This window comes from Diadema setosum, chromosome 5, assembly GCF_964275005.1.
Source record: "Diadema setosum chromosome 5, eeDiaSeto1, whole genome shotgun sequence".
Taxonomy (NCBI): Eukaryota; Metazoa; Echinodermata; class Echinoidea; order Diadematoida; family Diadematidae; genus Diadema; species Diadema setosum.
The window spans coordinates 16529473-16555359 of record NC_092689.1 but is presented as its reverse complement, the minus strand read 5'-3'; the positions used below and the strand labels follow the sequence as shown (position 1 = coordinate 16555359).

The 25887-nt window shown below is 38.9% G+C and overlaps 1 protein-coding gene across 1 annotated transcript; it reads left to right on the top strand.

The window, feature by feature from the left end:
- The first annotated feature begins 2325 nt into the window (after nt 1-2325).
- LOC140229149 (tRNA methyltransferase 10 homolog A-like) lies at nt 2326-12469 on the top strand. Its single transcript, XM_072309415.1, has 7 exons — nt 2326-2365; nt 5712-5888; nt 6912-7080; nt 8710-8856; nt 9725-9871; nt 11103-11208; nt 11992-12469. The coding sequence occupies exons 2-7, from the start codon at nt 5746-5748 to the stop codon at nt 12276-12278; spliced, it is 999 nt and encodes a 332-aa protein (XP_072165516.1). The 5' UTR covers nt 2326-2365; nt 5712-5745; the 3' UTR covers nt 12279-12469.
- The last annotated feature ends 13418 nt before the right edge of the window (nt 12470-25887 follow it).

Sequence of the window (25887 nt, the reverse complement as noted above, 5' to 3'; positions counted from 1 at the left end):
TTATTTTCATATTTTCTCACATATATCACAATAAAGTATATAAATACGAAAATCATACAAAACATAATTTAGATGAGACTTCATCGGAATGTACAGAAGTTTGATTTGGTATAAACACAAGGTCTGTATGCATGCGAATTAAACTGTGGTCATGATGCGAAGAAAATACATGATGGGGCCTGCGTAAAAGCATTAGCTTGTACAGCCGCAGGTCCCGTGAGTAATCAGATTAGGGGAAGTTTAAAATACGGATTTTTTTTTTTTTTTTAAGACCAAATATAACTGGGAAAACCTATTAAAACAAACAAAACAAGAAATCCAATTAAACATATGTCAATAAATAAAAATACAGAAAGGTCACATGTTGCAGCAGTATAACCTACTTAGTAAGGACATTGGTAGAACAACAACTGCAGAGATTCAAGGGGTGTGTTGCAGAGTGTGGAAGATGGCGTAACTGTATGACATAAATACATAAATAGAAGGTAGAATAATGAGATTTGTCGTGAATGTAAAGTCGTGAATGTAAAATGTATAACGACATGTAAAATTTCAAATCCCGTATCCCTTTAAAAGATTTATAATACATGATTTTAAACATTAAGAGATTTTATTTACACTGTGTGCAAAAAGGATAAACCTCAATTGAAAGCTTTTAAACCAGCGACTTTGAGCTTTATAGCATATCCTCGAGAAAGGGAATGCTGTAATTTACAGAAACATCAATTTCATGTCAATCTGAACTGTCATCTATAGTGACTCGAAATAGTATTCGCTCAGTCGACATAAATTAATCTGCTTTTTGTACGTATTTTACCCCTTCACATGCATTCTGAGCTCAGTCTTGGTAGGTTTTCCACACCGTGGTGCCTTTCTCACGAAACTCCAAGATAACCGAAGTTCCGCTTACCGATATTTTTGTTGAGAGACCCCTTTCCTTTCGAAGTTTGTAGGCCTGGTTAGCCAAGAAACCTCTACGTCTCCTAGTTGCCGGAGGCAGGTCGGTGCGTACCGAGATACGGTTTGGTGGGGGGTTCCTCGACGTGTCGGCTGAACTGTCGTAATTGCTGGCCTGAGGGCGGTTTCGGGAGCTTTCCACGTACGCTGCAAGTATGTCGTTTCTGTCCTTCATGTGACAGAATCGCGCGATGATCGGGGCGGGGCCTTGCTGTGGGGGTTGGGATCCGACTCCTCGTCGTGGTAGTCGATGGGCGTTGGCCAACAATATTCCCTCAGCGGTCGTTTCGTTGATTCCCAGCGTGACGAAAGTGTCTTTTAAAACGTTTTCCACATTTTCTCCCCTCGTTTCGCGGATTCCGTAGAAAAGCAAGTTGGCCTTCCTGTCATGAATTTACATTAGTGTTATTGTTTTCTCAAGAGCCTCATTTTTTTTTTTTTTTTTGTTGTTGTTGCAGAGACTCTTTAACCATAGGAATGGTTTCCTTTTCAATTTCTAAGAGTTTGTCGGAGTTAAACTTTACGCTGGTTTCAATTTCCTCAAATCTGTTGTTAATAGCCGAGACGTCCTGGGAAATTTTGTCCAACTTCCCGTCCACTGAGGTCTTGAAATCTATTAGGCTGTTCTGTAAATCCCTCAGAGTGGGTTGGGCTTCTTCAGCCTCGCTTCTCGAATCTCCAGCTGTTGGCACGGCCGGTGGAGAGGCGGTCCCCGGTGCTGGAGGTGTGGCAGACGTAGCTTTAGGCCTTGCGGCAATTGCACTCCCGTGGCGAGTTACTCTAGTAGACATGGTCGAAACGCATTAATGTTCACACGTGTATAGTTAGCAAGAAGGGGATGAGCTCACACAATGCAGAGAGCTCACGCTGCCATACGTCTGCTCTCGACGATGTCAAGCTGACGATGTCAAGCTGACGATGTCAAGCTGTGGACGTGACTAGAATAGTTTTTGCGCCCTCTCCGGCCGGTCGATGTATTTGCTGTAATAACCACCGAACTAAAACATAGTGGAATGCGTGTCCCTATTCCCAACATACACGAGACCGTGCAGCCAAATTACCGTGTTGCGTCGCCATCTTGTTCGGGCAATTTTTCCTTATATGGAGTGCACGCTTTGGCGCGGTCAGACTGGGCCACTGGTACGCGCGCAAGCAAGAGTACGCCGTCCAGTGGCTAGTGATTATGACGTAACAATGCACGTTTGTACATGACAATGGTCAATTGCGCTTCGGAGACACAGCCCGCACTCCTTATAAGGAAAAATTGCCCGAACAAAATGGCGGTGGTAGCAAGTTTTGGTGGCTGCGTATTTCCTGGGTGAACACGCATTCCACTATGTTTTAGTTCGGTGGTAATAACACGCAGCTGGCTGAACCAAACCAACTAAATTATCATCAAGTTGGTCAGGTAAGGTTTTATACTACGCCTTTTGGAGACCAAACCCGTCCTTCAATATTTGAACCGTTTTTTTGCTCTTTGCTGACCAAAATACCTTTTTTTTTTTTTTTTAAACAGTATAAACATTATGAATTTTGCGAATTTTGCTAAATCTGTGGCATGCGCATGCATAGCGTATCATATCGGTCCCACACCTTTATAACGGCGTTTGCAGTAATTTTGGTTTCACCTCGCCTCGTAGATTGGCACAAGACTAAAGTAAAAATATAAACGTTAGATCTTTAGAGTCTATACCATTTAGTCGGGAACACACCGATGGTGAACACACTTCCCTTTTCCTTTCACCTAGATTCCTCGAGTTGTAGGATCAATGAGAAATGAACATGCCTACTCTGGCCAGATGTTCGTAATTTATTTGTAGTTGTGCCGTACTTGTTGTGGGGAAACGGTGCAGTGATGGCGTATAACGTTTAAGTTTACAGCTAGTCCTGAGTTACGTTACCCGGCCTTCCTAGTCTAGCGGAGGTCTTCGGGGGATAACTACTAACGTTACAAGGTACAAGGTAGATTCTACATCGTCATGATTGTAGCGTAGCCAAAGGGAAGTGAATTTATCTGAGACATCCCAATTTAACAAGACATCTGCATCTTTTTACTACACTACCATGACTACAGCCAGTCTATGCTTAGTCTTAGCACGGACTCATTGTTACTGAACAACATCAGCTGAACATGATACTTATATTATAACTAGAGTTCTATATTTAGTATCTAGTAGGCCTAGTAGGCTCTACACTAGTTGTAGGTCTTACAGAGATAAGGGTGCAAATAGAGTCTACTGGTCTACAGGTAGACAAGTATTGTAAATTTAAATGTACCAGTAGGGCCTATGTTAATTTTGCAAGTTTGTTTTCTGCAATTCTGCTGTCTTATTGAAAAAGAGTTTCAATGGCCAAGTGGCAACTACTGAGCTGGCAGATCACACTGCTTTCATGGGCAAATATTATGGACATGGATGTTACTGCTGTTTCCCGTAAATTTGTGACCCGCTACAACAAAATGATCCTAAAGTCGGGTGAGGTCGATTATTTGAAAATTGCATGACACAATTCCCTAATCTTTCTGCTTTAAATTGATATATAACACATCTTATAAAAATAATCGGCTGCGGAGATATCGATTTTTAAAAGAGAGCATGTCGAGACGTCTGGGAAATCACTGTTTCGAGAAAAGCGCCCTAAAAGTTTTCCTTGCGACGCAATCACAGTCAAGGAACACGCAGGTCAGTATTCACCTCCGAACAATAGAAGGTAAGCCCTAGCAACTCCCGAAATGCTCATTCAAACACATCGTCGGCGATCTCCTCACCGACCAATCAGTGACCAGGATGCCAGGAGAAGCGGCTGGGCATAGCGCACCCCGCCAGCATGCACCAGTCGACTTGGCAGTGTGCGAGCTTCACGCTTCGGTTAGCAGCAAGCAGCAAACTGACCAATGAGATCACTCTGGTCGTTGTTAGGGGCGGAGCCTATCTGTGGCGCTCAATCCAAATGTTCGAACCAGTTTCTGCTTCCTTGAAACGCCAAAAAAACATGGCCCAGAAAAACGCTATTTTTTGGTCTTTCCTTTCATCATTTTGCTTCAAAATTTCGACAGATGATAGAAGACATATCATACTCTAATAATAAGTCAAATTCAGAAAATCGTAAGTTTTGACCAATTTTGATGCTCTGACTTCAAACTCGATTTTCACGGCTTCGACGTGCGCGACTTTAGGACCATTTTGTTGTAGCGGGTCACATTTAGTTCTCTTTGTGAAACAAAGATACAATCAAATATGTTAATTAACAATGATAAGGATATAGGCACATATTCTAGTGCTAATCAGTTTTTGTCCCCGCCGAACGAGTTCGAGCAGGGGACTATGAAACGGGCTCCGTACGTGTGTGTGTCTGTGTGTCCGTGTGTCCGTGTGTCCGTGTGTCCGTCCGTGCGTCCGTGTGTGATCAAAATGTTCAAAATGCTACTCCTTCGCCATTTCTAACCCGATTTTGATTCTGTTTGCTTTATATGATAGCACTACATGGCAGCTTTGAAACTTCTATACAGAATTTCAGTTGTGACCTTTGACCTTGACCTTTGACCTATATTGTACATTTTGCTTCAAAATGCTACTCCTTCGCCATTTCTAACCCGATTTTGATTCCGTTTGCTTTATATGATTGCACTAGGTGAGGGCTTCAAAACCTCTACACAGAATTTTGACCTTTGACTTCTTTGACCTTTGACCTTGATTTTTTACCTATATTGTACATTGGCTACAAAATGCTACTCCTTCGCCATTTCTAACCCGATTTCGATTCCGTTTGCTTTATGTGATGGCACTAGGTGAGGGCTTCAAAACTTCTACACAGAATTTTGACCTTTGACTTCTTTGACCTTTGACCTTGATTTTTGACCTATATTGTACATTTTGCTACAAAATGCTACTCCTTCGCCATTTGTAACCCGATTTCAAGTCCGTTTGCTTTAAGTGATGGCACTAGGTGAGGGCTTCAAAACTTCTACACAGAATTTTGACCTTTGACTTCTTTGACCTCTGACCTTGATTTTTGACCTGTATTGTACATTTTGCTACCAAATGCTACTCCTTCGCCATTTCTAACCCGATTTCGATTCCGTTTGCTTTATGTGATGGCACTAGGTGAGGGCTTCAAAACTTCTACACAGAATTTTGACCTTTGACTTCTTTGACCTTTGACCTTGATTTTTTACCTATATTTTACATTGGCTACAAAATGCTAATCCTTCACCATTTCTAACCCGATTTCGATTCTGTTTGCTTTATGTGATGACACTAGGTGAGGGCTTCAAAACTTCTACATAGCATTTTGACCTTTGACTTCTTTGACCTTTGACCTTGATCTTTTTACCTATATTGTACATTTTGCTACTAAATGCTACTTCCGGCGGGGACATATATTACGCACCGCGTAATTTCTACTTTTCCTTGTTTCCTACTATTTTCTGCAGACAAGTAGTAGGAACGCTAGAATAGTGTGATTAGACCTATTTGAAATGTATGGTGTACATGTGAAACCCAAGGAAATGTATGAAATGATGGTGACTAATGACAGCTGTGCCAGCAGCAGCTAATGATTCCCCTAAACATCAACAAAGTTCTATTTTATAAAAACTATGTCTCTTGGTATTTACTCATTGTATTTCTGCATGATTATCATCCAAAGAAGATTTTGAAGGGTACATTGTAACCAAATCGGCGAAAGCTTCCAATGGAACAAGTAAATTATTTCATTAGGAAACAAACAAAACTGTTCCCTGTTTATAATTTCAGATCAGGTTAAGTCTGAGAGGAATATATTGCTGCTATGGATGATGCAAACCAAGAGAATGATGAGATTGGAAAACAGGACCAAGATGAGGTGACTGACAGTGTTGTGCATCTGTCCAAGAACCAGCTGAAGAAACAGCTTCGACTCCAACGATGGGCAGAAACAAAGAAGGAAAGGAGGTATATGATTTTCTTACTTAACCCGTTGAGGACGGTTTGATTTTGCAACAACACGCATTTCCCATAGACACCTGCCCGAGTATACTTGGGACTCGTCCTCAACGGGTTACTAATCATAACAAAAAATGTATAGTCAGAGGTGTAAATATCAATTTATGGTATAAATAAAGACTGTGGGATAACTAGCTTACCTAGGAACCATATTCAAGTTCAGAGGGCACATCTATGAGACATTGTGTAGTTTGTATGCAACCTGTTTGCCAGAACTAAGATGTATTCTCAGGCTAAGAGTAATCATTTCTCTTGTATTACATGCAATGTGTATTGTACAATTACGTCCTTTCAAAATACCATGACTAATATAGATCTCTGAATGACTCTGATTAGAATCACTGGAAAAGAACTTTGCTCTCGTTTTGTTTTCCTTTTGCCTATTGTCTGTACACATAGTCCATGAGAATTTAGCTTAAAATAGAGTGTGTGGAGAATCTAGAAGCAAGTGATGATGATTTGCTTTGCAGGCCAAAAAAAAAAGGGTTATAGTATCTGGTATATGCCCATGATGCCGTATTGTTACATTTTTATATTGTAGTATTCTCAGTGAGATTCTTAAATCCTGAGAGACTACAGCCCCCATATGTTCTAATAGGAATGGCTTGACATTAGCAGTGACCCATGTCCTGGGGCCACTAAAAATCGATGTTGGGCCACCAAATGTCCATTTTGGTGGCCCAATCTGGCAACTAAGATTAAACATGGATTGTTACATTTCCTTCTATCTCTGTCCACCAAAATTTCAAATTTAAGGATCTTAGTGATGGCCCAGATAGGCCCTCAGAAAAAAAAAAAAAAGAGGTAGTGTTGAACCCTACTATAGGTAACAATTTAAAAAGTCCAGAATTAGATTGTAACATGCAAACTGCTGCTCATATTAGATGGCTTCACTTTTCATCAAAGTTTAAACCACTCTTTGAATAGCCATCCCTCTCTCACTCACTGTTTTGCTCTTTCTCTCTTTGCAAGGAAAAAGGAAAGGGAAAAGATCAAGGTAAAGAAAAGAATGCTGATGGAGGAGCGGCAGAAAGAGGGACTGGAATATACCGGGATCAAGAAGAAGAAGATGAGTGACCCTGAAGCCAGCGACATCAGGGTTGCCATTGACTGTGCCTATGATGACCTGATGTCTGAGTCGGTAAGACAAGACTGAATAGTGACTTTGACAATGAACAATAGACCCGTTCGTAATTCCACTTTGCGCATGAGCAGAAAAAGGTCATTTGTACCAACAGCCATTTTGGTTTGTAAATTCACTGAGATGAGCATCTGTGATGCGATGATTATTCACGTGATCCTTATCTAAATGGTGCTTGCCAGCACATCCACCTGACAGCAAGAATGGTATTTCGTCAAATGAAAGGAACAGGCTGTTATTGCATTCAGTACAAAACAATGAAATGGATGCCTGCTAAATTGTCAACTGATGGAGTATTCTGATCACCTGATCTAAACGCAAGTTCATTCCTTGTTTGAACATGAATTCCATAAATTGTTATGTCGGGCAAACCTATGCATTATGCCGTTTTGAAAACGAGTGAAGTGCTTAACCAAATGAGAAAAAAGAAAGGTCATTTGTACTAATAAGCCATGTTCAGACGTATTTTTAGTCGGAGTGAAATCTTATGGCACAGCGATTAAAATTATTGATACTTATCTTACCACGACCCTGTGTCCACACGATGGTCATGGGAAGAAACTCCGACCAATTTATCCCGGCCTTCGCGGGGATCACCATGGAGGGTCGGTGTAACTTTCGGAAGTTGTAGCACCACGCACGTCGACCATACGACTGTTTTTTTACAAGTGCATTTGTCTTATCCATTCTTATTGAAGAGAATTTCTGAGCACTATACTTCCATAGCTTCTTCGTCGCGATCAGCTAGGTTAGAATTGTACTGCACGCGCACATGTACTCGCAAAATGTCAACATTGCGATTTGACCCCGGAAGTTTCACCTAGGTTGTAGGGTATGTAAGGTCATAGATACTTTGAGGGCTTGTCCGCATGGGCAATTTACTCCGACCGGCTAGTCGTAGTAGCGAGATACTCCTGATAAAACTCAGGAGTATCGTGGTCGGAGGAAGAGGTCGTGGTAAGTTTCCCCGAGCGGAGGAAGTTACCACAACTTTGTTCAGATGGGCACAACTCCGACCTTTCCTCCGACCTTCCTCTGACCAAGCTTCCTCCAACCCTTCCTCTGAAGTTACTCCGACCAAAACTGCCTTCATCTGAACACAGCTAATGTGTACATGAGCTAATTACGAACTGACTTATTCATGGCAGCTTTCTTTTCTCCTAGCCTTCCACCAAACCCCCCACCCACCCAATACACACCCTTATGCATCATGTTGCACGAAGGGACACTGATTCGAGAAGATCAGTCTAGACAATGATGGGCATCATCATCAGCCGTGTGACATTCGTAATACACACATGCATCATCCATACTTGCATACACACACACAAACACACACGTACATACAATCAATGAACATTTGGTGTGAAGAATGTGTGCATTTCGTTATCTGTAACACAGTGAAATCATCAAGCTACTATAATGATATGATGTGAAAATGCTGAGTGGGTTAATGGATAGAAACAACATCCAGATTCATCTTTTGTCACGCTGACATAATACTATCATGGCAAATCATAATGATGTGCAGCTTTGTGTGTCGTATCACATCACCATTATATCTTGTTCTCTCTGTCTTTCTCCTTTAACTCTCTCCATATTCTTCCCTACCCCTTCACTGCCTTTCAGGATATCAAGAAACTCATCAAACAGATTCAGCGATGCTATGCTGAGAACAGAAAATCTGCCAAGCCACTCCAGTTCTACCTGTCCAGCTTGAATAACAAGACCAGAGACTACATGAGCACTTTGGTCCAGGGCTACAAAAACTGGGATGTGAGTGATGAGCATGCTGTGGCAGAGAAGTGACATCACAATGTAGTGCAGCTAATACCATTAAACGTGATATATCTCTTGCAGCATTTCTATTTTTTCGTGAATTTCATGAGTTCGTGGATGTTTGCCAAATTAGCGAGTTTGAAATTTTGTCTCCTGTAAAACATATAATGCACTGTATACCTTTTTCAAAGTGAAAAATCACCAACTTTGCTCCCAAAAAGGGAAAATTATCAATTGTCAATCATCACTGTGATTCTCAATTGATTCTCAATTGCAAATTCAATTACCGTAAAAGTGGATATTTTCGTGCGACTAACTTTTCGCGCTTGGCCAGTTTAGAAGAGTTTCATGTGTTTTTAATTCCGTGGAATCAAGACATCAAGTACTGGAACATATGGCAAGCAAAAAATATTCGCGTGCTTGTATTTTCGCGCTAATTTCTGGTTGCGCAAAATGCGCGAAAATTTCAACACCGTGAAATTTTCCACTTTTACAGTACTTTTGTGATTGTTTTACTAGTCCCAAGTCACAAAATATAACCATGAAATATTAGGGTATACTGTATGCATCATGCTTGTGTTTAGTATGAATGCAGGATTGTCTCAGTCAGGATAATGTTTTGTATGGGCTGACTGATGTAATATACAGAACTGTACATTCTGCTTTGGAGTAAAGTTACTAAACACCATTGCAATTACTAACAAATAACTGTAAAACACAAATGGTCTGCTGCAGAAAAAATAAAACACTGGCAAAAAATGTACGAAGTTTCTATGTAGTTCTCAAACAGAACCTAGTGACATTTTCCTCTTCTTGATCTTTCTGCATTATTAATTGTTTGTTACTATGGGTTTGGTTTACCCAGGTCCATCTGAAGTCTGATGATCCAGAGGGAGCGTTCGGGGCGGATAGCATCGTGTACCTGGCTGCCGAGTCGCCAAACGTCCTGCAGCAGCTCCACCCTGACAAGGTTTACATCATCGGTGGTCTCGTTGATCATAACCACCACAAGGTATGACCAACTGCCATCACTCTTTATCTCTTCTGGTGAGCATGAACATAATTTGACAGTTTTACTGGGGAAACGTAATGAATTGCGCATGCTCGATATATTTTCATGCACAATTCTGTGTGTGTGTGTGTGTATGTGTGTACATGATTATGAATATACCATAGCTTGCCTGTGTAGTAAGTAATTGTATCACAATGTACAAGTGTAATTGATTTATTTTGATATTTTTTTTTTCATTCCACAGTATTGGTATCCAATTTCATTAGTACAACAATTGCAGGATTTCATATCTCAATTGAAGTATGATTTTATGATTATTTTTGTTATTACCCACTGGAAATGTACAATTATTTTGAGATTTTGTATTTCAGTTGAAGTATGATTTTATAATTATTTTTGTTATTGCCCACTGGAAATTTACAAAGTTTTCAGTTCAGCCATCTTGCTGCAAACGAATTTTGAATAAACCATTACTGCTATATTACTGCTACCATCACATCAGTCCATGATACTTGTTTGATATTTAGACAGAAAGGGGAAGACAACAACAACAACAACAACAACAACAACAACAACAACAACAACAACAACAACAACAACAACAACAACAACAACAACAACAACAACAACAACAACAACAACAACACCATCCCTCATATATGCATGACAACAGGTTTCATGCTGTTTGTTGATGATTTTTTTATCAAAAGAGGAATGTGTGATATGAAGATATCTTTGACGTAATCAGTGTAATTTAATTGTATTCGATCTTTGCCAGTCTCTTCGTCATTTGGAATTTATATCATTGATGAGATTTACTATGTTTTTTATTTCCAATGCAATCTTGTAAGATGCAGTCCATCAAGGGTTTTACCTTTGAATAGCCACTTGTCTTCATCATTCCCTCAGATCCGCTGCATTTTTGTACAGTTTTACTATTTTTTCTACGTTGAGCATTCCTTGTACTATTTGTGTTTTTTGATTGTTTTGTGTTCTATGTATATTTTCATGTTACCTTCTGTTTGTACATATTGTATGTCTGTGTTTGTGCATTTTTAAGAGTATATGAAATAAATTGAATTGATTGAATTGAACTGAAAGTGTACTGCCATTACTTAAGGGTTAAAAGTGTGATTACAAAGGTGACACCAGTCACATGTTGTATCTTTTGACACATGTTGTATCTTGTGACACCAGTCACATGTTGTATCTTTTCATTTCTGGCTGGCAGGGCGTGTGCTTCGAGAAGGTCCGAGAAAGGGGCTGGAACCATGCCCAGCTCCCAATTGGTGATTACGTCAAGCTCAAGTCAAGAAAGGTGCTGGCAGTCAACCATGGTAAGCCTCTGATACTTCACCCTAGATTGCCCTGTTGTCAATATGAACAGTTATTAGCATATTTTGCATAACACCTGGTGCCCGTTGCATAAAAGTTACAATTATGGTAAATTTGCCATCCAATGGTAACTACCATGGCAACACTACTCAACAGCCAATCAAAATCAAGAATTCCATGGCAGTTACCATTTGATGGCAAAGTTACCATAATTGTAACTTTTATGCAACAGACCCCTGATGGGCTGTGTACTGAAAAATTTGTAATTACAACGTTCTACAGACAAGAGGTTAACCCTGCAAGAATATTCAGTCAAGCATAATTTAATTGAGTGGTAAAACAAGTTAGTGTTTTGTTTTGTTTTTAATATATAAATAACATATATGCTCAGTGTTTCCCATTTGCAGTGGACTTGTTCATTGTTAAAACTGAGAGTTGCCTGTAGTAGTTTCCATTTTGAGTACTGGTAAATTTCGTGGAATGTGTCATCCTGTTGCATTTTGATTTTTTTTTTTTTTATAGGAATTCTGTGTTTGCATTTATAGGTAAGACATTTCTTAGATGCTGGTTATTGACACTTGTGTGTCATGCAGAAATCAGTTTATAGTTGCAAACCAGACTTAATCTCCAGTAATAGAAACACAACAGTGCTTAAAAAAAGCAGCAACCTTAAAAAACAACAACACTGAACAATAATTATAGAAGTACTGTAGACATCATCGTTTAATATTGCTAAAACATCTCCTTTTTCTCCATCATCAATTTGTTGCTCCTCGATCCTCCAGTCTATGAAATCATTCTGGCCTACGTCCAAGTTGGAAACTGGGCGGATGCCTTCAACCAAGTCCTGCCAAACAGGAAAGTGACGGAATTCCTACCCGCCAACGGCGCAAACGAGGAGGAGAGTGAATCATTGAGGACACGTGGCGAAAGGGACGCTGAGAGGAATGAACAACAGGTTCCTAGTGATGTCCAACAGAGTGACTCAGACTGTGATGAAGAGAGAAAACAGGACAATGAGGGCGCTGTCTCAGGGAGTGAACGAGAACAGGTTGATTCCAAGGATTCATAGTTCACCCAAAGCTGTGAACAGCACTGCCTCTCAAGGACCTTTGATGGTGCAATTTTTGTTGTTGTTTTTTAATCTTCTCTGTGAGCAGGTGAGCACGGTATTCTTCTATTCCTATAGTGTAAAGATGCCCTTCTGTGTTATCAACTGGTTTCTCATGTTTTGTGTGTGAAAAGAATAAGTTTCACTTTTTCAAGACTTAGTAGAAGCACAGGTAAATAAAATACATGTATCAACCCATTGAGGACGAGTCCCGAGTATACTCGGGCAGGTGTCTATGGAAAATATGTGTTGTAGCAAAATCAGTCCGTCCTCAACGGGTTAAGAAATTTTAAGTGGATGGCAGGGTCAATTCAGTGACTTTGTCATTCTTTCACTGGGCTGTCTTAGAAGTGTGTTGAACGTACACTGCACTCTCTCACCATTTGCTGAGAGTCCATGCAAAACATGACACTGTAAATGTTACTTTTCATTTCCAGTATGTTTACGTTCACTGTGGTCTTAACAAGGTACAGAACAACTGTGTGGCAACCTAACTTTGTCATGTGCAAAGGCGGAATGAACAAAGCAGCATCAGGAAATGTTTTGATGCAGAACTGCCTATGAACATCTCAGTGTTCACAGACTTTTTATGTGATCCAGTCTTCATTATACCTGTCCTTCCCACTTTCAGTAATTTGATTGTCTGATGGACTATAAGCATGAGATTCAGTATTTAAATGCAGTGGAGATGAGATGCTGTGATGCAGCATCTAAACAACCACTAAATGTGACTGTGCACCTCAAAACGAACATAAAGTCGCACACACTGATTTTGCGTGAGGACTGAAAATAAGTGAAATGGGTCAACCTAGCCGAACTTGACTTTTTCATATTTTCTGAAAGAGCGGGTCTTCTTTTACATTATGCTAAAATTTGGTATCATAAAACGGGCAGAAAAGTGTGTTTTTTTATACCCCCGCCAAACGAAGTTTGAAGGGGGTATATAGGAATCAGCGGACGGTCGGGCGGTCGGGCGGTCGGGCGGTCGGTCGGGCGGTCAGGCGGGCGGGCGGTCGGTCTGTTGCAAATCTTGCGTCGCGAACTACTTCCTCAGTTTTCAACCGATTCCCATAAAACTTGGCGCAGATGTGTGCCTTGGGTTGTAGATGTGCAAGACGTATTTTTTGACAGTACCCAAAAGTACGTTGCCATGGTAACGGCATATTATGGGCAAAAATGGGTACAAATCTTGCGTCGCAAACTCCTCCCACAGTTTTTGATCAATTTTTATGAAATTAGGTACAGATGTTCATCTAAATATGTTAATGTGCAAGACACATATTTCCGCAGTGGCAAAAAGTGCGTTGCCATGGTAACGGCATGTTATTTGTAATATATAGGGCAAAATGCTTCATGGCAAAACTGCTTCATCAGTGTTCTTCAAATTCTCATGGAATTCATATTGAATGTTTGTCTTAGGATATAGGTCAGCATGACACATTTCTTGACAGTGACAAAAAGTATGTTGCCATGGTAACAGTTCACATATTATGAGCCAAAATGATGGAAAATTTTGTGTTGCAAACTACTTCCTCAGTTTTTGCCCAATTTCCATGAAACTTGGTACAGATGTGTGCCTTTGGTTGTAGATGTGCAAGACGCATTTTTCGACAGTACCCGAAAGTACGTTGCCATGGTAACGGCATATTAATGGCAGAAGATCAAGGAAAGATCTTGCGGATTTAACTACTTCCTCAGTTTTTTGACCAAAGCTTACGAAATGTTGTTTTGACCAAAGCTTATGAAATGTTGTTTGGCGGGGGTATAACCAGTCGCTGTAGCGACATTTCTAGTTTTAGCAGTTTATCTTGAACATTTTGGGTAGAATAGTGTGATTAGGTGTGTCTTTAGAATTCCTTTTTCATTTCTGAAAAACCTTGTCCACACTCTTCACTTTCAACTCTAATAACTTTTGAAAAGGTAGTGCTACTGCTTTTAAAGTTGGCATTAATTATGGACAGAATGTGTTAATGAGGCATGCTTAATTTCAGTTTAATCTGATAATCCCTTCATTGTTGTTACTCTGGTGGTTTACTTCCTGTTTTTTGTCCCATTCATCGCACAGCCAGCACAGCTTGGTAAAGATTAAGCGCTTGAATAGACACTGTACTTCAGAGCCTCTTTTCTCAGTTCACACTTTTCCTGAGTTCGTGCTTTCTTTCCAATATTTAGATAGGTTAGGAGAGTCCATTTGATTGAGTTATACATCATTTTAAAGCTTAAAGTCTGCTCTTTCAGAATATGGTCTTAACTAAAAATTCATGTCTGGCGACCTTTTTGTTTGTTTTGAGGTGCAGGGTCACAAATTGTCTATTCTCACACTGTCATTGATATTTATTAAGAATCACCTACTGTAAAAGTGGAAATTTTTGCACAAAGCCAGGAGCTAGTGTGAAAATAGAAGAACTCAAATATTTTTGCATGCCACATGTTCCAGTAATGAATGTCCTGACTCCTCGGAATAAAAAATGCGCAAAGTTCTCCTTCCTCGGCTTAGCGCGAAAAATTACTCGCACAGAAAATATCCACTTTTACAATATTCAATTTAAAAAAAATGGCAAGAAAGAAAATAAAACATGCATCTTGTTTCACATATGATGTCATAAGTGACAAATGTGTTATGTGATGCAAAGTGTTGAAAATTGAAATTTGTCAGAGTAGAACAGTGACAGTTGCCTCCCTCCTTTTCATCCCGTCCTGAAATATGTATATACAAAAGAATTATTTTTGTCTCTTGTGCATAGTGGAAGCAAGATATAGGCATCACTTTTTCTGTCGTCGTCATCAATAATTAACGTGTGGTGTACTCGCTATAACTTTCAACAGTTTGAGCTATGACCACTTGACTCACACCACAGGTATATAACCTAAAGCTGCTGGTCAAGTTTGAATATGGATGAAGTCCGACAAGGTCAAAGGTCATATAATAATGAACTTTACTGGATAAGCACTGTACACATGGTATTGCTGTCTACTCTCAATAACTTTCCACAGTTTGGAGCTCTGACCACCAAGTCACACCACAGGTACATAACCTAAAGGCCACGTACTAGTAACTTGCACTGAAAAACACTTACCACAAATTGTGATATGTAGGCGAGACATTGCCTGCTGATTGCTGCCTTGTTCTTGAGAGGGTTACTGAGACAAGCAAACTTTTGTTTGTGACATTTTCAACAGAGATCAGATAGCCGGAACATCTTTATTCACTATGCCAAAGAAAGGAGTAAAAAAAAAAAGGCTTCCGGGAGAGGGATAAATAACCCATAAAGTTTATATTCTACAAATATGATCAACCCCCCTGTCTGTTAGCAGATGCCCCTTGAACATACAGACTCTGTCCTCCTTCAAAGCTGTGAGATCAACACTGGTCTTAGATAAATATTTGTGATAGCCATGTGTTCAAAATCCAATTTCCTTATCATCGGCACCGTGTTCACATTGAGATTAGGTTTGTGCTGACCTCACCATGTTGTGGACAAAACAGTACAACTGTCATCGACGTGCTCCACCCATTTCTGTTCCATTTCTGCCCATTTTGAAGTCATGATTAGTGTGTGACCCAACACATGGCTGTGATTCGATATTGCAGTACATGTAGTGTACATAGAGTAGAAATGGTATTATGAAGGTTGAAATTGCTATTTTTTTCTTACATTTACTATTATATATTTTTCTTTCATTTTGTTCAATAACTTGTCTGTTTCCAATTGAATGGATTGTCTTGGAAGTCTTTAAAAAGAAACATGCAGAATTCCACCTTTTTTTTTAACAACCATGTTTTTTTGAAGTGTCACCAAAGTGTCTAACACTAATTTCAGACTTCTGTGTGAGGCTTTTATTCACAGGAGCATTTTTTTTTTGTCATAATTTTTGATTTGCTTGACTGTCTAAGAACTATATCATATCTTGCTTGTTGCCAAATCTCAGATGTGATAAATCATACTGTACATACATATTTTATTAAAAAAAACAAACAAACCCAAAGTATATCACTTGTCCATGTCAGACTATATCTCAGAGTTTGTTGCTCTTCCTTGACAATTTTTTTTTCAAAAGATAAATACCAGTATGTTGTGTGTGTATGTGTATGTATATGTATGTATGTATGTGTATATATATACATACATACATATATATATATGTATATATATATATATATATATATACATACATATATATATATGTATATATATATATATATATATATATATATATATATATATATATATATATATATATATATGTATATATATATATGTATATATATATATATATATATATATAAAACAAAGAATCAAGATATGAACGAGATATGAAACTCGTCACACTAAGGACGAGTTAGGTGATACGCTTGGGGTCATCAGATGTCGGTCATCCGTGATCGACAAAGAAAAGAATGTGATATAGGCACCTTGAAATTATTCAGCGTGCATGCAAATCCGTTTCTCTAACCACTCGGCCACGGGACATCCACGGAAATGGTTAGGCAAAAAAAAAAAATGTATAGATATTACAGGGGGAAAAAGTCAATGCCCACTCAACAAACGGGGCCGCGTGAACATGTATTGCATTGCTAGACGGAAATGCGGCCTTGTAACGACTGATGTCGCTATGCCATTTCTGGCGACTTGGGAAAAATACGTGCCGTAGACATAAAACCTATAATCGGCTGGTTTTGATACCTTGCCTTTAATCACAATTTTCAGTGTGATGACGTCATCAAAGTACGAAACAATAAGCCAGTTCGGGGTTCCACTTTGAGCATGAGCAGAAAAAGGTCATCTGTACCAGCAGAGCATGGTGGTTTTTAAATTCACCGAGATAAGCATCTGTAATGTAATGATTATTCAACTGATCCCTATAAGTGGTGCTTGCCAGCACATCCACATGACAGCAAAAGCGGTGTCTGACAATATCAATAGAAAGAGATTGTTAATACATTCAATGCAAAATAATGAAATGGATGCTTTCCAAAATGTCAATGGAAGGATCATTCTGGTCACCTGGTCTATGCAAGTTCATCCTTTGTTTGAACATGACTGATGAATTCCATAAATTGTTACGTTGGGCAAGCTCATGCCTTCTGTCGCTTGAAACTAGTGGAGTGCCTAATCAACTGAGAAAGAAGAAAGGTCATTTGTACCCATGTGCCCATGAGCTAACCCCGAACTGGCTTATTGACATGGTCTTGAAAGACAATTTTTCAAAGTACAACACCTCCGTCGTCGTCATTACATACTATGATCGGTTTGACAAAGTCAGCCTGCAAAAGTTTGCAGCAGTCGAAGCAATGTGGTCTCCAACACAAAAAAGAGGGATATTGTGTGTGTGTGTGCGTGTGTGTGTGTGTGTGTGTGTGTGTGTGTATAGGTGCGTTTATATACGAACTTGACTTCTACATGGACGAATATGTAATACACCATTGAAGAAAAAAAAGTAAAATAGCAAAGTATTTTGTTTCGTGATCTTGTGGGGTTCGAACCCGCACGTATGCAACCTCGCTTCTCTGAGACGTCGCCTTTAATCACTCGGCCATACGTCTCGACGAGAAAATATGACGAACGTAAACTTATGTGTGTGAAAGATGAATCAGGAATCGTTTCATCCACATTCCATTCTCATTTTCAGTTTTAAACTGCAAAATTGTCAACCTGATGAGGAGATTTCAAAGAATAAAATGCATGATTACTGCAGCTTATTGTCTCAGCTACAACATACTTTAGTTTCAGAGGAAACGAAGCAAAATCAGCTGAGATAAAGGTGCTTAAACGTTGTCAAGTCAATGCATGGTTTAAAAGAAAAATCACCTCCCATAGACATAACACGTAAACTTGTCCGATTTTGCGTCTTTACCTCTAATCACAATTTTCAGTGTGATGACGTCATCAAAGTACAAAACAATGACATGGTCTTGAAAGACAATTGTTCAAAGTACAACACCTCCGTAGTCGTCATTACTTATACTATAATCGGTTTGATAAAGTCAGCCTGCAAAATTTTGCAGCAATCGAAGCAATGTGGTCTCCAACACAAGAAAGAGGGATATTGTGTGTGTGTGTGTATAGGTGCGTTTCTATACGAACGTGATTTCTACATGGACGAATATGTAATACACCACTGAAGAAAAAAAAAAAGTAAAATGGCTAAGTATTTTGTTTCGTGATCTTGTGGGGTTCGAACCCGCATGTGTCATGGTATACCCTACTGTAAAGTCATGTAATGTCGTTGTGTTTCTACTGTCTTGTTCTCTCCTGTCTTTGTAAAAAAAAAAAAAAAAAAAAAAAAAAAAAGTTTAATGTATTCACAAGAATCCTTTTGAGTGGTTCACAATTTACAAGCATGCTTTTCAGTGAACCTCTCAGTTCTTTCTTTTTTTTTTATCCTCCAAACATAACTTTGTATTTTGCCGGTATGCATGTATAATTTCGTATTTGTTAACCATTATCTACCATGTAAAGTCGAATACATGCCTATGTTATATCTTCTGATACATTTCGTGTTATGTTTGACGAAAAAGAAAGAAGGAATGAAATAAATGAAATGAAAATGAAAATGAATGAATGAATGAATGTGTGCAACCTCACGTCTCTGAGACGTCGCCTTTAACCACTCGGCCATACGTCTCGACGAGAAAATATGAGGAACGTAAACTTATGTATGTGAAAGATGAATCAGGAATCGTTTCGTCCACCTTCCATTCTCATTTTCAGTTTTAAGCTGCAAAATTGTCAACCTGATGAGAAGATTTGAAAAAAAATAAAATGTATGATTACTGCAGCTTATTGTCTCAGCTACAACATACTTAAGTTTCAGAGGAAATGAAGCAAAATCAAGTGAGGTAAAAGTGCTTGAGCGTTATCGTCTATGCATGGTTAAAAAAAAAAAAATCCCCCCATAGACATAACACATAATCTTCGCTGATTTTGATATCTTGCCTTTAATCACAACTTCTAGTATGATGACGTCATCAAATTAGAAAACATCGACATGGACTTGATAGACAATTGTTCAAAGTATAACATATTCAACGTATGTCGTCAGTTTGGTATTGACTGGACGATCAAACACAGGAACATGAGGCAGCGATTAGTAATCTTCGCTGATTTTGATATCTTGCCTTTAATCACAACTTCTAGTATGATGACGTCATCAAATTAGAAAACATCGACATGAACTTGATAGATAATTGAAGGGGTCGATGCAATATAGTGCTAACCCACACAATGTTCATTTTGAGCTAATCGCTGTTGAATGTTTGGAAAGTCCATACATTGTATATTGATAAAACATGAATGCATGCATTTTTTTACCATCTTATTGGTTGAATTCAAATATGATATTTTCACGGAGGTTAGAGTGAAGGATAAGGATTATGAAAATGCTTAATCGTGTCATTAATTCCCAATCAATGACATCCCTACTATAGGCATATCATAATTTCTCATCTAAAATCAATGGTCTATAGGATTCATGCACCATTACTTGTATAGTGCATAAACTTTGCTTTTTAAGCTTTGAGTGAAACGTGTCATAGCATAATTCTGTAATTCCATCAGCAGTGATTGACATAATGAAGAAGAAATATATATCACATTGAACGTTTAGAACCTAACGGGGGGGGGGGGGTATTATAGCATGATACTCGGTTTTTTACTGCCCAGCTAGATGCCAACAACATCCATCACTCACGGCTACGCATAGAGAAACAGCCATGGCGAAAATAAAACTTTGCTTTCTCATAGGCACAATGACACAGAACTCCGTCAAACACACTTTTCTTGGCAGGGATGGACATGAAAAAGTTCATTACTAATACTAAACAGCGTATGCATTCCATTCATGTGGAGCTAGATACCTCTATAGCAACATAAAGCCTGTCTTCAACTCCGTTGATAGAACAATGACAACCTGAAATTTCAAAGAGATGAGCGAGACGCTATATACACCTGGCCTAGAGTTAATTTATTCAGTTCTCATTCCTACGTCAAGTTGGGTTATGTTATTGTAATCATTCCCATCTGCAGTATAACAAAACCAAAGTGAGGGAAAAGGGGAGAGAAAAACGAGAGGTGGCAAAAGGAAAACTGCATGCACAACTGCAATCCATAGCATTGCGTGTGACAAGTGAAACAAATGTTTTAGTTGTTATAGCAGTGTTTCATGAGCATAAACAGACAAATAGACAGACAATGTCAAATTTAAAAACCATCAATTTAATGTCAGAGAAGATGGTAAACAAGATGCATTGAAACCGTAACTAAATCGAACATATTCAGATATAACATTCTTGAATTAAAAACAAGATAAAGAAAAATAATGTCCACGTCAGGATTAAAAAAAAAAAACGCCGCACGAACATGCATTATATTCTTGATGCAAAGTTCCAAGGATTGTCTCATTAATTTAAAAGCAATGATTCCCTTACCACCACCAGCACCACACCACAATGACGTCTCTAAAACCAATGGTAGCACATATCATTGTATCTTGCATTGAATTAGCTCCCTTTTCCTAAACTACCAGTGAAACGTGCCATATTATATGGTGTAATTCGATCAGTAGTGATTGACTTTAAAGAAGAAAGATAATGCAACAAATTGAATGCTTACCACATTGCTTATAGGGCTATTCCAGTTTGGTACTGATCTGTTCTATTCTCCCAGATGCCAACAACACATATCACCTATGGCTAAACTAGTGAAACAGCCATGACGAAAATAAACGACAGAGAACCCTGTCAAAATCACTACACTAATTGGAAAGGTATTGCCCGAAATTCCTCATATAATATGAAGCAATATCAAGTCACTTCCTTCCCTGCCTGTCTTTAACTCCGTTTTTGTCAAACAATAACAACCTGGAATTCTAAACAGATAAGCGAGACGCCATACACCTGGACTAGAGTTAATTAATTCAGTTCCCATTCCTGTTAGTTATGTAAACGTACACGTTCCTAAATATCCTGCTACAGTATAACAAGAACAAAATCTAAATGAAGAGAAAAGGAAAGAGAAAAAGAATGGTAGCAAGCGTGGCACTGTTTCAAGGGGCAATTTACAACATTACGCGTGACAAAATTAATGAAGCAAACCCAACCTCCAAACTCCAATACAAAACAAGGGAAATAGAGTAGCTGTGTTCATGACATCAGAGTGAAGCTGAACTGCTGAAAAAAAGAAAAGAAAAAAGAAATAAAAGGAAAAAGTCCTGCGGGACTCGATTAACTTCTCTCCTTCCGGTCGGGCATTATAAACACGCAGCGTGCTAAGCGATTCTGCCACACGGAAGATCCGAAGATCCTGTGCGAAACTTAAATCTATCTATGTATGCTATACACAACACAAATTTACATTGATATTCAGTTTTTTGGCGATATACGTCAAGTGACTGATAGCGCTGTTCAACTTCCCACGAGTGGCCGCGTGGATTCGATCAATATACAGTTACAAAGATAAATCGGGAATCGTTTCGACCAGATTCCATTCTCATTTTCAGTGATCGACAACGAAAATAATGTTAAGTAGCGACTTGAAGTATAATATAATATTGAGAAATATTCGTGAAGTCCAATTCTTTATGCAGTCCTACATAATTCAGATGAAATTGTTTCTGTCATGCAACCAATTGAAAATTTCGTGTGGTGTCGGCGTGTCCAAGTAAGTTGATTGGAAAGGATATGTGAATGAATATTTACCAATAGGTCTTTATATTGTAAAAAAAAAAAATCAAACATGGCCATGCGGTCTTTTAAGAGCCATCTTCACTTTAACATTTGTAATTTCAAGTCCAAGTTGCCAGTCAAAGCAATGTGGTCTCCAGCACAAAACAAAGGGATATTGTGTGTGTGTGTGTGTGTGTGTGTGTGTGTGTGTGTGTACGTTTACATGAAAACGTGATTTCTACATGGACGAAGGTGAATACTCCATAAAAGAAAAAAAGCAAAAGATGTAAGTATTTTGTTTCGTGTTCTTATGGGGTTCGAACCCGTACGTGTGCAACCTCACGTATCTTGTGACGTCGCCTTTATCCTCTCGGCCATACGTCTCGACGAGAAAATATGAGGAATGTAAACTTATGTATGTGAAAGATGAATCAGGAATCGTTTCGTCCACATTCCATTCGCATTTTCAGTTTTTAGCTGCAAAATTATCAACCTGATGAGGAGATTTGAAAAAATAAAATGCATGATTACTGCAGCTTATTGTCTGAGCTACCACATACTTAAGTTTCAGAGGAAATGGAGCAAAATCAGCTGAAATAAAGGTGGTGAAACGTTGTCAAGTCAATGCATGGTTTTAAAAAAAAAAATCACCTCCCTTAGACATTACACGTCAACTTGTCTGATTTTGAGTCTTTACCTTTAATCACAATTTGAAGTATGATGGTAAGTCTTCTCGAACTAAGAGTGTGGAACGGAAGCTTCTACGTGAAAGATGAATCATGACGATCACCCGTGACCGACACATCTTTAAAGGGATCAGTTATTAGAGGTGGAAGACCTCGTGCCAAGATATTGTTTCAGCAATTCCAAAGCAATGATACCCTTACATTTAGGTATACCATAATTTCCCTCTGAAATCATTGGTATTATTCATGTACAATTGCTTGCCTTGTCCATAAACTTTGCTTTATAAACTTTCAGTGAAAGGTGTTATAACATAATTCTGTAACGCCATTAGCAGTGATTGACTACATAAATAAAGATATATCAAATTGAACGCTTAGCGCGTATAAAAGGGGGATTTTAGCCTGATGTTGTGTTATTCACTGCTCAGATACCAACAACACTCATCACCTACGGTTACGTATAGAGAAATAGCCATGGCGAAAATAAGGTTTTCCTTTTCTTTGGCATATAGACACACAACCCCTTTGAACACACTATAATTGACATGGAGGGACATGAAAAAGTTCATTACTACTACTAAACAGTGATGCCTTCTACTCATGTGGCACAATATACCTCTATAGCAGCATAAAACCTGTCTACAATTCCGTTATTGGGTCAAACAATAGCAACCTGGAATTTCAAAGAGACGAGCGAGACGCCATACACCTGTCCTAGAGTTAATTTATTCAGTTGCCATTCCTGCTCCAGTTGAGTTATGTAAATTATTTTCCGACCTGTCTTGTGCAGTGTAACAGGAACAAACGTAGAGAAAAGGAAAGAGAAAACGAAAGGTGGCAAGCGGGGCACTGTATATCAAGGGCAATTTACAACATTACGTATGATAAATGAAGCAAATCCAACCTCCAGCCTCCGACAAAAAAAAAAAAACGGGAACTTGAGTGACTGTGTGTCGTGGGGTAATGACATTGGAATGAGGCTGAACTGCCAAAAGAAAAACAAAGAAAGAGAGAGAGAAAAAAAAAATAATAGCGTCCTGCGGGTCCCGAACATCTCGTCCTAAGGTAGTGCATAATGACCATGCAGCGCGCTAAGCGACTATAAAGCCACACGGCTGTCCCGAAGATTGGATGTGAAATTCATATCTTTATATCATTTACAACATGAAAAAGTTCATTACTACTACTAAACAGTGATGCCTTCCATTCTTGTGGCACAAGATACCTCTATAGCAACATAAAACCTGTCTACAACTCCGTTATTGGGTCAAACAATAACAACCTGGAATTTCAAAGAGATGAGCGAGACGCCATACACCTGGACTAGAGTTAATCAATTCAGCTCCCATTCCTGCCAGTTATCTAAACGTACATGTTCCTACCTATCCTGTTACAATATTACAAGAACCAATGAAGAGAAAAGGAAAGAGCAAACGAAAGGTGGCAAGCGGGACACTGTAACAAGGGGCAATTTACAACATTAAGTGTGACAAAATTAATGAAGCAAACCCAATCTCCAAACTCCAATACAAAACGAGGGAAATAGAGCAGCCGTGTTCACGGGTTACGTATACTTGGTAAAATAATACGATAAATGACATCGGAGTAAAGCTGAATTGCCGGAAAAAAAAAAAGAAAGAGAAAACTTCCGCGGGAGTCGAACTTCTCGCCTTCCGGTATGGCGTTATGAACACCCAGCGCGCTAAGCGATTACGCCATAATAATGGCTGTCCTGGAGATTCTATGCGAAACTTAAATGTATGATTATACTGTCGTGACAGTGCTGACTGAGATGGCGCTATTCAACTTCCCACAAGTGGCCGCGTGGATTCGACCAATATACAGTTGCAAAGAACAATCGGGAATCATTCCGTACAGATTGCATTCTCATTTTCAGTTTTTAACTACAAAATTGTCGACCTGATGAGGAGATTTGAAAATATAAAATGCATGATGACTGCAGCTTATTGTCTCAGCTACAACATATTTATGTTTCAGAGGAAATGGAGCAAAATCAGATGAGGTAAAGGTGCTTAAACGTTGTCAAGTCAATGCATGGTTTGAAAAAAAATCACCTCCCATAGACATAACACGTAAACTTGTCTGATTTTGAGTCTTTACCTTTAATCACAATTTCTAGTATGATGACGTCATCATATATCAAAACCATCACATGGACTTGAGAGGCAAATGTTCAAAGTACAACATATCTGAATTTGGGATAATATTGAGCTTAAACAACAGAGATACGAGCAAATGAATGTCAGAAACAGTACCTCAAAAAAATCAATTCCACTTTTTTTATATAAAATGACGATTTGATGACGTCATCGCGTTTCTCTGGCAATATTGATACTTGGAATGTTATTTACAATTCATATGCTTTTGTAATATGCAATAGAAATATAGGGTCAACGGACGATTTAAAGAGCTATGACGAAATAAACAAAGACATGTTTTTTCACTATATTTGCAGAAAGACGCGCGTGCGGAATTTCAACTTTGACGCCTGTGCATTCCTTTGTTATGGGTCGAAATCGATCGGAAATCAATGGATACTGTTACTCAAAGTATCAGGAATCCAAATCAGTCAAAAAAATTGCATTTCCATGTTTCTTAAGCGCTCTGCGCGCGAAATTGCGCGGACGGACGCGCACGCGAGAAAATGTTTGAAACGCTTATAATTGTCTGAAACTTCGAGATTTCCCATTGGGAAGTCGTTTTGAGCCTTTTAAAATTTTGACGCGCGCTTACGCGCGCCTAATGATGACCTGGGTAACTAGCGTTAGAAAGTAAGATAGAGCGTGACCTGAACTTTATGTCCAGCGAAAATGATACAGAAATGACATCTAGTTATGAAGTTATGATTGATCATGTGACAAGGTCCGAAAATCACAAAATGGCGCCTAGATGACGTCATAGATATGTTACTGTCATGAAAACCTTATTGTGGCTACATATTGTTATGAGACATGTTGACTGAAAATGTCATGTCATTCCGTGATGTCATTGTTGAGATATTGACGACACAAAATGTGGCAGAAAGAAAGAAGAATAAAAAAAAAGAGAAATTTTGACAATTACAATAGGTGATACGCTGATAGCGTATCACCTAACTAGTCATGCATTATTTCGCCAATAAAGAATGAGTTCATTGTACTCAAATTTTCGGTGGCCTCCACCTTCTTCAGGAGTCTTGACGGGGAATGAAGGTGAAGGC

Bases quoted from the DNA above. Each gene is read 5' to 3' on its own strand.
- LOC140229149 (XM_072309415.1), top strand. From the start codon at position 5,746: ATGGATGATGCAAACCAAGAGAATGATGAGATTGGAAAACAGGACCAA. The intron at 8,857-9,724 runs GTGAGTGATGAG...TGGTTTACCCAG, and splicing joins AGGGCTACAAAAACTGGGAT to GTCCATCTGAAGTCTGATGA. The intron at 11,209-11,991 runs GTAAGCCTCTGA...TCGATCCTCCAG, and splicing joins GGTGCTGGCAGTCAACCATG to TCTATGAAATCATTCTGGCC.